Source organism: Numida meleagris, chromosome 5, assembly GCF_002078875.1.
Source record: "Numida meleagris isolate 19003 breed g44 Domestic line chromosome 5, NumMel1.0, whole genome shotgun sequence".
Taxonomy (NCBI): domain Eukaryota; kingdom Metazoa; phylum Chordata; class Aves; order Galliformes; family Numididae; genus Numida; species Numida meleagris.
The window spans coordinates 51407487-51424143 of record NC_034413.1 but is presented as its reverse complement, the minus strand read 5'-3'; the positions used below and the strand labels follow the sequence as shown (position 1 = coordinate 51424143).

Sequence of the window (16657 nt, the reverse complement as noted above, 5' to 3'; positions counted from 1 at the left end):
TCTGGCTGAACCGGAAGAGGGACAATTATTTGGAGATGCAAGTTGATTTTGTTGCACTTGCTTTCATGGCTGCTGCGTGTTGCGTCCTCTTTTGCTTCTCAAGTACAGCCCATGGGAGAGAGGTTATATTAGTACAATGCACAACGTGACCTTGGTCCTGAAGTCCCTGGGGGCTCATGAACTACCACATTCCAGCTTCCTCTTTACTGTTTCATTTATTACAGGTCCTCAGGAAGCACAGGGCAGAGTGACAGAGGAAGTAGTGTAAGTGAAATGTTTTGTAATCACAAAACAGATTGTCTGAATTTTTTATCTGGCTTTTTGAACATTTTTCATTTCCCATTGGGTATGTATGCATCACTTACTTCTGATTTCTGGAATTCTTCTAATAAAATGATGGAGAAGATTCAAATGAAGTCTGGAGGGGCAGACTACTGGATGCGGAAACTCTCAAATGGAGAAAAGGCAAAGCTGTCTGTGGATGCAGGATGTTCTTTCCCATTATGTTTACCTCCAAATACACTCCACTGTGGTTACATAGTGGAATATTACTGCAATGCTGCTGTTTTTGCATTCAACTGTTGTGGACTGTTTGTCTATGCAAGTTAGAACAGTTCTCAGAAACATTTGGTACATTCATAGTGTCGGAGAGCAAAAATTAACTGCAGACGTGATGCTGTGATTCTTCCATGTAACTCTCTGAAGTTGAAATTCATCCGGTTTGCATGCGCTCTCATCCATCAAGCCATCACAAAGATACTGGAACTGGTCTCAGGCTTCACATTTGGGGTTTGGCTCATAATTCAGTTTTGCTTTTTCTGGTGTCAGGTTTGCTGCACAGAGATGGATCAAGGTTACAGTACACCTGCTTGTTCTGGCTTTGGGGCTTTACTATTTAATTGGAGAAGAGCAGTCGGAGAGTCAGACTTCCAGCTTAATTTGAAATCTTGTGCTAGTATGCAAAGTTGTGTGATTTCGCTGTACCTCGTACATCTGCTGCATAAAAAACTTAGAACCATGGCCTTCACAGGATACAGGATCACTCTGTAAATAGTAACTGTCACTCTTCTAGGTAGAATCTTCTAGATTTCCAGTTTCTACAGAGTTCAAAGATTCAGGTTACATCTTTTAAAGCAATTTATTTTGAAGCTTGTCGTAATATAGAAATACAAACTAAAAAACAGGAAATGAAGGTTTATCTTCTGAAAACAAATTTTGTATAACAAAGAATAGAAATGGAGTAGTTCTTAATGACATGTCTTTGTAAGCAGGTGGCTATAAAGAAGTCTAGATAAGATAAGGAATTTATCTAAGAGAATGAAGGGAAAAACTGAACCTGCATCAGAAATATATAGTACATCAATACCTATAAATGTGTTTTTATGATATTAAGCCTAATTTATAAATATTGCAAGTTTTCCCCTATAGTTTTTTTGGGGGGCTTTTTTTTTTTTAAAAAAAAAAAAAATTAGTCTTGATGGCAAAAGATTGAAATTCCATCAAGGCAGCATGAAGTACCAAGAAATAAAAAACGGATCTACTTTACATAATGGTAAAAACTTCAGATTTCAGGATTTCTGTCTCTATTTTTTTTTTTTTTTTGTCCATTGCTACCCAGTAGGGGTAGCATTTGAGCCAAGTTTCTAAATAAAATGTAATTTTCAATCTTACATAAAGAAGAGTATCAAAGCAGTTGAAGAATTTGTCCTGAAGCCTCTGTTTTGTGGGGGATGGTGTCTGTAGTCATCGTGGTCTGAGTGCAGGCGTAGCTGGAGAGCTGCAGAGAGGGCTGTGGCTCTGGCTGTTGCCTGCTGGGAAGGTGCTGGCTGAAGGGCAGTGATGCTTCAGGAGAAGGAATGAGTAATATTTTTGTGGAGTTTGGTGTTGCGTCCCCCCAGAGGCTGTTGTTAATCTAAGCAAGGTGAAAGGGAGATCTCTTCTGTAACCTGAGGTGGGATGCTTACTACTTAAGTCGAGGAAGATGACTTGGGAAGTCACAGAGACTGTTTGTTCCTCTGGGCTCGGGAAGAAAGTTGATTTGTTGCTCTTACGTGATGAAATCAAAACTGGAAGCATAGTCACAGGGAAGACTTTCATATGCAAGAAATTTGGACAGTTGCAGATAAAACTGCTGATGTGCGTTATTCCAGTAATGCATTCAAAGAACGTACAGCAGTCAGAGATCCAGATTATAATGGAGGCTTATTCTCTTGAAATTCTGTGAACTTGCGCTGTGGCATAAGTAAATGTGTCATGAGCAATGCTTCTTGTCTGTGAAGGAGCCTCTGATGCTTTGTCTGTAACTAGAGACTGCTTTCTCTTTCTCATTTTATGTCGGCTGGTCACAGCTAAATTTCTGTGCTGGAAGTTTTGTGTCTTCAAAGAAGGTAGTCCCTGGGTAGGGTGTGATTTTTTGGTTTTCTGTAGTCCCCAAGCAGATAGAGCTTTTGAGTGATAACTAAAGGGGAGCCTTCTACAGAGCTCTGATAGCCCATTTGGAAATCAAAACCCGACATGGTTCTCCAGCGATTGCTGTTAAAACATAATGGGGAAGTATCATATGTTGTGCTGTTTTCATTAGTGTCCTGTTTGGGGAAATTTTTCTGGAATTTTAACAGACACTGGGGTTCCAGTAAGTAGGTTCTATATCAAGCTGGGATTGCTTAATCTGGAGAAGGGAAGGCTCAGGGGAGACCTTACCGCTCTCTACAACTCCCTGCAAAGAGGCTGTGGCGAGGTGAGTGTCGGCCTGTCCTCCCAGGTAACAGGTGAGAGGGAATGTTTGAGGGAATGCCTTAAAGTTACACTGGGGAGGCTCTGGTTCTGGTTGGATTAGGAAGAATTTCTTCTCAGACAGTGGTGAGGTATTGGAACAGGCTGCCCAGGCAGGCAGTGGAGTCATCGTCGCTGGAGGTCTTTAAGGAAAGGATGGATGTAGTACTTAGGAACATGGTTTAGCGGGCAGTATTGGTGGTATGCGGGGGGTTGGACTAGATGATCGTACAGGTCTTTTCCAACCTTTGTGATTCTATGATTATAAGTACTATTGCTATCATCAGCCACAGTAGGTTGGCCTTAAATAAATAATAGGAGTAAGGTGAGTGCTTATCAAGAGCTTGACATTCTTTTTCTTGGTCAAATTACAATTTTTGCAATTGTGTTTGAGAAAATACTTGAGTGTAAATATAACTGGCTCCAAAGAATGGAGCAGGATCCATGACTACAGCTGCTGCAGTCTTTTTTGAAGTCCTAGCGCTAACTGTTCGGCAGAAGACACTGTATAATGAGATTAGACTTGCTCTTCTAAGCTGTTTTATCCAGATTCCTTACTAATACTATGTAATCTCAGGCTGAAAATCAGTGCTCTGGTTAGATAAATACGGACTTTATTTAGATATCTCTTTAATACTATCTTCTCTTCTGATGCTTCTAAGCACTGCCAGAGTTTCCTTGAGAGGGGGTTGATTTTGCCCATCACTGTCATACCAGAACATCTTTCCACAAGGCAAGTATGAGATTTGTAGTGACTTTGATCTTGTAAATAATTTCCACTGATATTTCTCCATTTGTTGAGTTTGAAAAGCTTGAGATGTTGCATACTAGCTATGATAACCATGATATTTTTGTCTGGGGAATGAGAGTTGAGGTGGAGTGAGCAGGAGGTCAGAAAATTTTCATATTTCATTATTCCTTAATATTTTAGAAACGTTACGGGGTTTATTGCTGAACTCCATATTCAAAGCAGGCTTGTGTTCAGAATGCTTGAGAGTAAGTGCCCAGATTTCCTGACGTTGAGAGAAGATGTGATGAGTTCTGAAAACCAAGTGCTCTGTGGGAGTTAAGGTATTACAGAGGTGCTGTTGAGTCCACTAATTGATTGTTTCCACTCAGTTGCCGATGTTGTGTTGCAGTTGCAGACAGCTTCTTACAGTAAATTGGCCTGAATGAAATATTTATACTATTACTCATTTCTAAACTCTTAGACCACTCCAGATACATCATTTATGAAGGTTCTAGGGACTGTGAATTACTGTGAAAACTACTACTCTTGTTCTTGGCAGGTCTCCCTTTATCAGGTGCCTTGATAGTACTGAATGCTGATGCTGACTCAAGCTGTGCGCTGCTCCTGTGGTCTCTGTCTGGGCATCGTGAATTTTCAGTTGAAATCTGTGTGGAAATGAGTTGTTTGTTCATGATCTCTGTGCTATTTTTGTACATTGCAATGTAGCTGTACCTCAAAATGCAGTTTTCAAGCTTATTAAGCCTTTTGTAAGGACATTCTGCAGACAGCGCACTTGCTTAATATCATCTTAAATGCTGTGGCTTCTGTCTCTTCTCTGGGTGATAGCAAGTTTTTAACCCTTGTCACAAAGAAGACCAACAGCGTAATTCTGTGATTCCTTGGTAACTGCTGGATGTGCTCTGTGAGTATGCTGTACTTGGCTGCTGTGCAGCAGTGGCAACACCAAGCCAGCTGGTTTCATCAAACTCCCTGCTTCTGCATAAGGCAGAGGGTCTCCTGCCACACTGCGAGGAAAAAAATCTCCCTGTGATGTTTAGAGGGCTCAACCTACCTTCCATAGACCGAGCAAACCTTTATTTTACAGTATTTTGAAGGGCATGTTCTGAATTCACTTGGTAGTACTTCTAATGCTGTAGTCTTCAAATTATCCTTGAAACTGCCAAATTTGATATAAACTGAAAAGGTTTGTGTAAAAAGTTACAGGAGACTATAAAACTCAGTTTTCTTTTTGAGCAGATCATATACATTTTCTAATACATGGTAAAATTGAAATGTTTTAAAATAAATTACGTAAGACTGTGTGAGCCTGTAATACCACGTAATAAATTTATGTTCATATTACTTCAGTGCAGTTTGCTATGACAGTTTAACAGACTTGTGGTATCTTGGTAATGTGATTTTTCTTTTTTTCCACCTCTGAGGCTGCAACCTCAAAGTCAGGGCAAGCTATATTAAATTGTCTGTTCCTGCCACCGCATTTCAAAAACTGAGAACAAAAATTGTGTGATGATACGAAACAGGAGATTTACTATAGGATGAGTATTACTTTCCTTTATATTTCTGCTTTTAGTTTCTGGGACTTGCAACAGTGTAGGACATGATTTTGGATGCAAATTTGATGCTTTCAAACAGTTACTCAATCAAAATGCTTTTAAATATGTGTTTTGTATGTCATAGTAGATGTACTTAGGATAATGTAATTCTGCTGTTGACAACATTGTTGGTGGTATCACTCTGAGAACATAATTTCACCCTTATTTTCTATGATTTACAAAAGAATATCCCAATAGCACTGAGTATATGACTGTCTTCTAAGAACAAATGCTGACAGAGTAAACTTCTTATTAGTGAGCTATAGGAGATAGGTTTTAAGTGGAATAAGTGATCGTACAAATGAATATGAAAAAAAGAACCCCAGCCTCACACAGCTGTAATACACAGGAATTGCTTTAAGAAATGTGAGTGCTTTTCGAAAGGGGGAATAACAGATTTGTGCTGGGAGGGTGCCCACGCTCATCAGAACATGTGATAACTCTTATTTGCACTGAGAAGATCTGACCGAGGACTCTTTGACTCTGCTGCACTGATGTAATTTTCCTCTTGCCTTCTTGTTATCAGTGACAGTTTAATAGATCTGACAAAAATTCTCTCAATGGGATTTTCAGTGTGCTTTGCATATTAAGAACATTCTTCTTGGGGGGGTCTCAAAGTATAAAACTTTCATATTTTTTTCTTAGAAAACCTAATGAGAAAGCAGACTAAACAGTAGGCAAATTCCTAAATTTTTAGTTTGTATCTGCTTAGGTTTTCTATTCAGTGTTCAAAACTGTAGTAATTGGATAATATCTGTACTGTATGATTCTTTATAAGAATTTCATATTTCTGAAATTCTTTAGGTATTCCTTTATTTATTGCTTGTTTTGACTTGAACATTTGTTGCAAATAATAGATAGTTGTCCAAGACTGTGGCATGATAATTATCCAAAAGAGCTAAATTACATAAACTGTTTATGTATCCTGCTCATTAAGAGTTGTATTAAGTTTAACTTTTTAGAAAGGACAGAAAGAATGAGGTAATAAAAATTATTATCTGGCTCCTGTCAAAAGTATTTCCATGGGATTGTATAATGTATATGTTAAAGCATGTAAAACATAAATATCTTGTGAAAAAGTGTTCATTTTTTGGCTGGGTGATTTGTCAGCATTGCCTAAAAGAAATCATAAGCCTGTAGATTCTAAGATGCATGTTTAATTTGTGTTTTGTAGCTGGACAGTAGATTTAGATGCCGATTGTCTTAGTATTGTGCCTGTAAAATAAAGTTTTGGGCTCCTTTACCTAGAGAAGTGAGTATCATATGATGACGACTCCTCCATCATTCCCATAACTTCTGAGCTGATTTACTCTCTCATTGTCAGCTGTTTTTAACAAAGGACTGAGCAATGCTTTGTTCTCACCTTGCTTATGAAAACAAAAGCTTTCACAGAGGAAAGAGGATCCCCTTCTGTCCAAGAGGTAAATGGCCTTGAAAGGGACAGCATCACATACTGTATACATCAGCATCACATACTGTATACATCAGTCATTTCACAGAAATGCATTCCCAAGGTACTGGGAAGTTGCAACTCTAACGTGCATTGAATGAATGTATTTTTCATCAGAGATCTGTAATAAAGGTTGAGGATTAATTTGTGTTAGCATTCTATCTTTTTAAAAATTTGATTATCAGTAAGTAGAATGATTTTAATGAAACATCAGCTCTTCCAGATGCCCTTTTATTAGACTGTGAAGAGGAGAGAGTAACTAAGATGCAAGTTTCTCCCAAGAACATGACAGAGGTCAAAGCCTTTAAACTGCTAAAGACTTGGAAAATGTTTTCAGAGCTGCCTGAAGTGTGTCTAAATACCTTCTTAATAAATGTGACAAACATTTATTTGGAAAAGTAAATAACCAAACTATTGCTCAGTGTAATAATAAATATTAGAAGGCACTTAAGGATTGTTGTATTAATCAGATTCCTTGAGTGGCTAACCATTTCTAACCCTGTAATTTTGCACAGAGCGATGGTGCCTCTTACTGTGCAATTAACTGATTTATTAGCAGCAGAGCTGGTTGGCTGCTGGCTGCCCTGATGGTCTCACATTTATTTCTCATGTTAATCCTAAACCACTGTGCTCAGACCAGGGTGGAAGGCAGGCAGTACTTTGTCCTCTCCAGCCAGCCGCTCTATAGGTACCCAGAAGAAACAGTGATTAAGTTGGTGTGGGACCAGTTTGTCCAGACCTGAACAAAAAAAGTCTCTTGATGCTGAGAAAACACTGTTGACAGATGTTCTTTTGCAGATCGAGCTGTGCTGGTGGAATGGGTTCCTAGCACAGGCTCTCAGTGAATTGTCTTGACTAAAAGTGCGAGTTTAACAACTTTCTAGCCTACTTTCAAGGCAAGAGTGGAGTAACTCCAACAGAACAAGAAGTTTGGTCTTTGCTAACTTCAGCTGAATTGGGACCAGGAGCTCTGACGAGAGCAGCTGGTGCAAGGAGCTGCAGGCGACAACACAGCTGTATGCAGAGTGCCTCGGTCTGCATCCTCTCACACGTGGCTGCAATTAAAGATCTGACGATAAGGCCTTTTCTGCATTCCAGAGTAGTGCCAAATCAGCATTGGATGGCCATTGCGTGCACCTGCAGTCAGCATGACCTTGGAGATGTTGTCAGAGCTGAGCTGTGTAATGCTCCTGCTGCTCTTGTCAGCTTTGTAGTTTTACCTGCTGAAAGCACTGAAGATGCAAGTATTTCTTCATAGCTTTTTGTGCTAGAAAGGTGAGACCAGTACTAGCAGGTCTCGAGGCAGCTGTAGTGGTACATCAGCCATAGATGAGGTAATTGACACTTTCACATATGTCAATAAGCAGAGATTTAACAGGCATAAAAATAAATTATCCGTTAAGCATTACAGTGCTTAATCCAGACTGTGGTTCACAGGACACAAGTAGTTTGTACACTGAGAGTTTATCTTAATTCCTACTTATACTGTAGGTTTTTATGAATAACTGGGTGAGTTTGATTTAGAGTAATGCTACAAGAGCCAGTAAGTGAGTATTCACTTAGAATGTTTTTTAATGCCTTTTGCTCTGACCTTGACTTTCTTGATAGTGGTTGAATTTTATAAATAGTGGATTAGGTTTGTTTAGACCTTTGAATCCCTCTGCCTTCAAGAAGTGGCATCGTGTTTGTCACAAGGGAAGTCTGTCAGCAGCACTCAGGAGAGGCATATAATTTCATCCATACTCATGGTGTAACTACAAGGCAGGTGGTTTTAGCATGGTTTGTTGATCAGTACCGGACTGTGACTAAGCTTATCACAAGACTAAGAACAATATTCAGCTCCACTGCAGCCAGCTTGTATGCTTGAAGAAGTCTGAGAAGTTTGTATTGGCATACTTGGGTCCTGCTTTTCCTTCAGCTGAGCCTCGTGTAGTTCTATTTCAATCTAACATCTAAAGAAATTAAATTCTTTCGCACCAAGAAGTAATATAATGAAGTAACTAAAAACTTGTTACTTGTCATCGTGGTGGCTTTAGGAAGGAAATTGTTGCTCACTTAGGTTGTATAAGATAGACAGCAGCTTTACCAAAGAAGTGAGCATGTGAAACCCAACCCCATGAGGGCTGCATTCTTAAATGGCTTCCAGATAGATACATGCATGGCAGGATTTTCTTCCAAGCATCTAGGCATTTAGGATTTAAGTATGAGTCTGATGCTTAAAGGCGATTCTAAATATTCTTCTAAGTGCCTTTGAAATACCAATCCTTAACCAGTACTTTGTAATTTGCGATGTGAAGGTTACAGTCTTTCACTGAAATATGGTACCTTCTTCTCAAAAAGTACAAAAGCTTCAAAGATGTGGATTGGCTTGCATCTGGTTCTCACTGTAACGAGAAAGCATCCTTAAATCGCCTAATATATTTCACAGCTGATCTACAGCCACTGAAAAGAACAGAACATGAAAGGAACAGCCTAGAATGATTAAAAGTGTTTAGCAAGGATTTATTTTATAAGTAATGGTCCTTAGAAAGAGTTAGCAATTTTTCTTCCTCTGATTCTTAATTTGAGGTATCTGTGTGCAATTAGTAGGTGCTTTTCCTCATACTTAGAAGGAAGCTTGCTTTGGCATCTGTTAAATCCCAGTTTAGAATATGGACATCATTTTTAAGATGATGATAATAGCTGCAGTCGACACAGCATTTTTTCAAACTCTTAGAATGTGACCTTAATGCGCAATACGCTGTAAATAAAATAATCTTAGAAAATAGTTCTTTCTGAATCTTCAAGTAATAAGAGCAATATAGCCCCTCCAGTTGCCCCATGGCTCCAGTGAGGCCTTTGGAGGCCTAGCAGCCCATCACAAGGTCCTGATTGGACCACCATGGCCATGGGATGTGGCATCTCCTTGCATATTCTTGTTGTGTGGTGATGTGATCCTTCCCAGTCAAGGGATCTGAGAAGGGCTCTGTCAGAAGGGATGCTTGCTAAGTTCAGAGTAACTGGCAGTATTTTTTTTCTTCTTAAATGCACGACTGGTATGAAGTTAGCATAATCTCAAAATTTTAGTCTGTAAGTAATGCTCCGACCTTGGTGATTCTGTGATTATCTGTATTTGCACAATATGTACATTTGTTTAAAAATTTGTTTCCAAAAGTCTTTTGAGTGTTTATTTTAATATACTATGAAGACAAAACTGCTGTGAGATCTCAAAGGAAATATCTGTTCTTTTCTCTCAAAAAGCCAGGTGGACTATGTGTTTTAATTTCTGTGAATACATTTTCAGTCTGCTTCAGTCTTTGTCAAACCTAAAAACATTTTTCAAGTGGGATTCAAAGGTTCTGTGTATTTATTCAGAATTTCTAAACATCTTCAGCCTGCTCTAAAAAGCAGTTTCAACTGCACTGCTGGCTACTTGGCAATCTCAAGCATGCTTGCTATGCATATTTGATTAGACCTGCAATGCATGTGTAGCAAACTCCATGTCTCCAGTAAACATCAGATTGAGCTGTACAGTGCATGGTGTGCTCTTAACTGCCTGGACTTACTGATCCCACAGCGCTTTGTGCACAAACACAATTTTTGGGTTAAACTTCTACAGCCCTGCCAAAAATCACAGATCTTTCTTTGAACAGCATTTTCTGGGGCCTTCAGATTTTTCCAGAGACCTGGCATCTACATCTGTGCCTTGGTCATGAAGGAAGAGTATGATCTTTTTTTCCCAAACGTGCTAAGCATTCATCTGCCAAACTCACTCGTGAGGTTTCTAAGTACCAGCCATTTGTGGAGTCTTTCCTAGATGTGTGTATGTATGTGCGTGCATATATATGTTAAATATTTGTGTATATCCACTGGGGTCTAAAATACTACAGTAAATGCACCGTTCTTAATTGTCTGCCTTTTTTGTTTTCAACAGGCAGAAATACTCAGTGTGCTCAGTCACAAAAACATCATTCAGTTCTATGGAGCTGTCATTGAACCTCCAAATTATGGCATAGTTACAGGTAAGGATTCTTGTTTGATTTTCATTATGACTCTGTAAAACTCTGAGGTTATGAGTACACCCAATTTCAGTGTTTTGCTGGCCTTGAAAGAGACAACAATATTCGGCGCTACAGTTCTGTTTATTGGATGGCATCAGATGTAGAGTTGGTGCAGCTGTCAGAAAAAGGCACCCTCTACCACAAGGACAACGAAGTGGGTATAGCTGTGGTCTGTCGCTTGCTGGGCATATGGAGATATCCAGAACCTTGTCTTTATGTGTGTGTAGGTATCTCCAAACTGTAGGGAATATCTTCTGCTTGTCAGCCTTTGCAATTGCTGCCCTAGCCAGTGTCTCATTTTAGTGTAAGCTGTCTCCAGGGGCTTCTGCTAGAGAGGATGTACCCTAGATGGTGTGCTGTAAAAAACACAGCTTCTAATCAGCTGTAGAAATCCCTCCAATGATGCACAAAACCTGTGGAAATTGACTTACTTCTACCTGTCTCTTAGACCTTCTTTTTTCACCGTAGATGGCAGTGTAATCCTGTGATAGCACTTCTGAGATGCACAACTGCTTTACTGCCTATTGGAGGTTGCAGTGTTGAAACCAGTACCAGCAGTACTCCAGAGGTGCATGAAGGATGATCATAGTCTATACTGCTCAGAGGATGGACTACTGATATCATAACATACAGGACATTAAATACCCTCTTTATGCAATAAAAATCATAATCAAGTAATATAATTTCTAATGCAAGAGTAGTAAGTGCAAACTAGAGAGCAGACTAACAAAGCAAATGTGTGATCACCAGATCATCCAGAATGATGTCTGGATCACAAAGGCCTCAGTTTGCTCTCACAAAAGGTCAGTGTTTGGAGAAGGTCATTTGACATGCTTGCTGATCACTGGACAGAGAACAGCTGAAGTAGTTCATTATGTAGTTGGGAATGGGGACTCTTAACCATGTGTGAGAAGGAGAATATTCTGTAGTCCTACCTCTTTGTTACTGGAGGAGCTCTGAATCTATTCTGGCTAAAGAAAAGAAAAAAGCATTTTAATTTTAAACTGCATTGGCTTCTCCCTGCAACTTCCAGGGAGAGGGGAGTTCCTTGGGCTGGAAGGCAAGCAAGGCTTGATTTCTCCATGCTGTTTTCAAATGAGAGAATGGCTACTGAGAAAAATGCTAATGTGCTTGACATATCTTTTAGAGAGGTTTTTATTCTGTGATCTTCTGGGTAGTTTTCAGTGCTGCAATCTTAATCCTATGTTTAGTCAGAGATCCATGTCTTGCCAGGGAAAAACCCAAACAAGAAAAAATCCCAAGAACCTAATGATTCTTCAGAATTATGGAGATGAGAGTGTTCAGCAAAGTGTTGGTATGTGCTGAGTATTGGCTGTACGTAACATCTTATGTGGGATTCTCAGAGTGTTCTCTGGGAATGCCGTGTACGAATGAGAAAAGCTACATCTGCAGTCAAAACATGTCTCCTCTATGGGGTTGTATGTAGGTCACTCCGAAAGTAATTCCTCCTGTTATTTCCATGGAAACTACTACAACAGATAGAAAGAGCACAATAGCACTAATTGATAAAGTAAATTCTCAAATACAAAACACTATTTTTCAATACAGCCGCCGCCGCTAGCTATGCATTTTTACCTGCTATGAACAAGAGTCTGTATGTCACGCTCATAAAATCTGTGTGACTGTCTGGAACATGGCTTCTCTTTCGTGTTGCTGTCACCACTGCTGAAATGTACCACCCACCACCTCACTGTGCTCACATCCACCATTTGGTCTGTAAAAGTTCAGCAAGTGTCTGAATGTCAGTGGGTGTCATTTTTTCCGCATAGAGGAATTTGTTAACACACCTTTGCTCCATACGCACTTCCATGTCAAAGGCCATTTTGTCAGACTGCCCCTCTGCTGCCATCTGCCACGTGGCAACACAATATAATGGAATATTGTTGGGAAAGTTCAACCTCTACCACTAACATCTGCCTCTGACATTGAGGGCCAACACAGTTAAACATTTTTGGAGCAGCTCTTGTGTCACCATTATAACCGATTGTTGAGCTCACTGAGCTGCTAACGTGAATGACATCATTTCAGATGTTGCAGACTGCCAACAGCAATCTCAGTGTGTAGCTTTCAGATCTAGGTTTTGATCACTGCTGCCTCCTCCCAAAAGATTTTTAGAGCATGCGTGTCCTGTTTAGATGTGTATGGTGTATCCCAGCCAGTTGTGGGCTGGGTCCAGTTCTGCATTCACAGCATTTCTTTCTAAAGCAAGTACCTCTTTTCTGTCACTGAAAGAAATTATCCTGACAATATAATTACCAAATCCATAACCTCCTAGTAAAATCCTGTGGCACAGTAAATACACAGGAGAAATGAAGAATCAAGTTATATTGCTTGAAGATTGCTTGCCTCTGTTTGTACAGGGCAGCAAAGGGCTTGGGGATCTCAGTTATCCCTGACTCTAGTGGATCGAATTATGCATTGTAAAGGCATGCAAAGCATGCAGCCAGACTATTCCCGAAGAATCCATTTATAAGACATATGATGACATCATGGGTAAAAAAAGCTGATGTTTTAATTGAGGAAATGTGCAGGTCAGCAGCTTAGTCCTCTTTCAGTGACATCAGAAGCAACATGCCTGTCTCCTGCAGAGCCTCCTTGCAGCAGGAGGTCCTGCAGCAATGAACCAAAACTAACTTGCAACTATGGCGTTTACTTTCAAGGGACTTGCTATTTATTCCCTCTTTCCTTTCATTTAGCAATAGAATCTTCTCATATGACGCACCGTATTCTAGGCTGCAGATTCTGTCCTGACCAGTCAGTAATCTCCCAGTGGTTGCAATTTCGTTGATGAGGAGCAAAGCTTACTTTTTATGCATTTAGCCTACGATGTATCATTCTTTGATTAATATCATGAGGAACAATTTGGATATATTTAACACAGTGTAAGAGGAGAAGATTTTGATGCTGCTTTGAAATGGCAGAAGTGAAGCATTCCAATTGTAAACCACCTGGTTTGCCTCATGACCTGCTGCTCATAGAAATTTGTCCTACTTTGCGTTAGTGTTAGACCTATCGTTTCTTCCTTCCTTCCTGTTTTTTTTCTTTAATGAATAAATGATTCCATCTTCTTTGTTCCTGCATGGAGAGGTAGAAAAATAAAATTCTGTTTTCACTTTCTACTTCCAAACCCTTTCTTCTTAACAGAATTCCATATATTTAACACTTGATTTTACTATATAAAAATAAAATAATTGTCTTTTGTTATGGGGCATAATTTAAATGCAGTACTGCTCACCACTGGGAACTGTCCTCTTTCTTTGGAAACAGTAGTAAGGATCTCGTACCACTAGTCTCATCTCTTAACTACTGTTGTGATTAGGAGAGGCAACTTCTCTGTTTAAATATGGAAGAATTTCAAGTTAGATAAAAGTAGTGCTGTGGGAGTTTCAATTTCCAGTTTCCCAATTAAATGAGTCTAAGTGTAACGAGCTTGGTATTCCAGCGCATAGCCCCGTGAGCTCTGGAACTTAGACTAGGTTCTGTCTGTCACATGTGCAAACACTGATGGGCAGAAAAAGCCTTTGCTTCTGCCTGCAGGATCCTGCTGTGGGTTTCTGTAGGTGTAGGTGGAAAAAGTTAAGAAAAACAACTGTTGGTGCTGAACGAGGAGCATAAGAAAACATCTTGCTTCGTTAGCTGCGCTGACTTGTCCTGGGCTGAGAGAATGTAAAGCAGTGAAAGCATGCCTCCTCCATTTGCATACAGGCTGTAAAGTCACAAGTGGACAGAATTGTTCAGTGGCATGTTACCATTTTTACAGAGTTCTCTCTCTGAATAGAAATGACCCTCATAAATCTTAAAAAAGAAAATAATCACCAGAACCTTTTACTCTGGAATTCGAACTGCCTTGCCTGAGCTCTCTTTATACCAGAGCTTTCTAATGCCTTTTCATTTTAAAGCCTGTCGTTATAGGTGATTTCACATTTCTTTTCCCTTAGCAGTAGGTTATGTCTGTGTTGGGACAGTCAGAACAGACTATTACTCACCTATTATGTTACTAATAATCTGGATTCAGCAACTAGCATTCTTTATCATTAAGCTTTGAAGAGCTGCTTTCTGGAACTGGCAGAGTTTCCATTAAGGTTTTCAATTTTGGTGCAGTGTTTTAAAATGTCATGTGCATTTATTTTATTTTATTTTATTTTTCTAACAGAGTATGCTTCTGCTGGCTCACTGTTTGATTACATTAATAGTAACAAAAGCGAAGAGATGGATATGGATCATATCATGACCTGGGCAACTGACATAGCTAAAGGTAAGCAAGACCAGACCAGTGATGTCTTTTATGTTGCACAGCAAAGTGTGCAAGTGGAGATGCTTCCCTTTGAAGTCAGGAGAGCTTTCCTAAACTTCTTTACTCAAATTGTCCAAAAAAAAACCACAAAAGCAAAACAAACAAAAACAAACAACTATAATACAAAAAAACCCAACAACAAACAAACCCATTCACTGTTCTTTTCAATATGTTTCTTTGTTATTTTGAATCCAAAATCATTTCTGGAGTGAAAATGCCTTCCATGAGCTAGTTTTATACTTCTCGTTTCCTCCTAAGTCCCAAGAGGATAATTTTGATGTAGTGTAATTATAAGGCATAATTATCCTTACATTTTATTTGAATTGGTATATTTAAGGAAGCTGGTTCTTGGCAAACATGCTGACATTCTTCATAGAATAACGCAGAGCCTTTGTGCTCTCTGAGACCGCACACGTATTAGTGTAAACTAATGAACAGTACATTCATATGCTTAGCTTCCCTGTGTAGAAAATACATTAGAGAAAATAATTAAATATGAAGTTAAAAAGCATTAACATACCCATATAGGTGTTCTGAGATATATATGAGCTTAGCTTAGTTCTTTTTACTCAAAGTAGGTTATGGGGACCTTTGCTTCTCCTGCAGCTGATCTATATGGCGTGCACGTATGTGTGCCAGCCTCTAATGGGGACAAGATATGGGAACTAAAAAACATGACTGCTGAAAAGTGATGGCCACCCTCAGCCTGCCTAACTAGACTGTTCCTTGTTTTGTGTAGGCATGCACTATTTACACATGGAAGCTCCAGTCAAAGTAATCCACAGAGATCTGAAGTCCAGGAACGGTAAAGTAGCAATAAAAAACAATAAAATGCTCTGCATTTACTTTTAGTTGTTATTGCGGCAGTCAAGTCTGTACCTGAGCTTTGTGAATGTGCAGAACTAACACCTTGGCTGTCGTTAAGCTGCACTGGCCTTTGCTGAGGCACAGAAAAGCCTGTTCCCTTGTCACTCCTCCTCTACATCCTGACACTGTTGGCTCTGTTACTGTTCTGGCATCATTTAGAGAACAGTGGAGGGCTCTTTTTAAGTTATATCTGGCTGACCATGATAGCGTCCATCTTATCAGCTGTCAGACATTGCCTGGATGTTCCTCACTTGGTTTTTCTATTTGAAAATGTTGAGTACGATGAAGGACTGGTATTCACTGGACTTAACAGACTGGATAAGACCTGTTATTTCTTATCTGAAAATCTTGTCTCTATTGTGACCTGCTTTTGAGTAATGAATACTCAGTGTGGAGCTGCACTGTTTAGGCTGTACCTGGCAGCTGACAACCATTCGTGAAACTTGCTAAATACTGATTTGAAATGAAGCACGAACTAGTAGTGGGACAGGAGGAATACAGATGTTAATAATGCATCCAGAGAGATAATAGTCACAAAAAACAAATTTGTATTGTATGTTTTTTCTTTCTTTAATTTTCCATCCTTTTTTTCCTTTTTGTTTTTTTTTTAATTAGCAAATCTTCTGGAGAGTTTGTTGTTAAGCCTAACTGCTACCTTGGGGATAATGGAGCTTATCTACATTTTAGTTATAGTTGTCTTTCTACCTTTAAACTCAGTAACACCTGAAAAGTTCTGAAGTTCTTCAGAGGCTTGCAGTGATTCAGCAGGTGTTCTGATGATTCTCAAAGAAACCACGACAGTCATGTGCATTTGTGCTCAGTCAGCACAGGATCATTTTTCTTGATAAAGTGAACTTCTTTTTGCTGTGA

The 16657-nt window shown here is 39.4% G+C and overlaps 1 protein-coding gene across 3 annotated transcripts in view; it reads left to right on the top strand.

Moving 5' to 3' along the window:
• MAP3K20 (mitogen-activated protein kinase kinase kinase 20) overlaps positions 1 to 16657 on the top strand; it is an 86181-nt gene that overhangs the window by 17309 nt on the left and 52215 nt on the right. For all 3 annotated transcript variants that reach the window (XM_021398146.1, XM_021398145.1, XM_021398147.1), the window contains 3 exons: positions 10479 to 10566; positions 14780 to 14881; positions 15660 to 15725. In XM_021398146.1, the coding sequence (XP_021253821.1) occupies positions 10479 to 10566; positions 14780 to 14881; positions 15660 to 15725 (256 nt within the window). The remainder of the gene's footprint in view (positions 1 to 10478; positions 10567 to 14779; positions 14882 to 15659; positions 15726 to 16657) is intronic.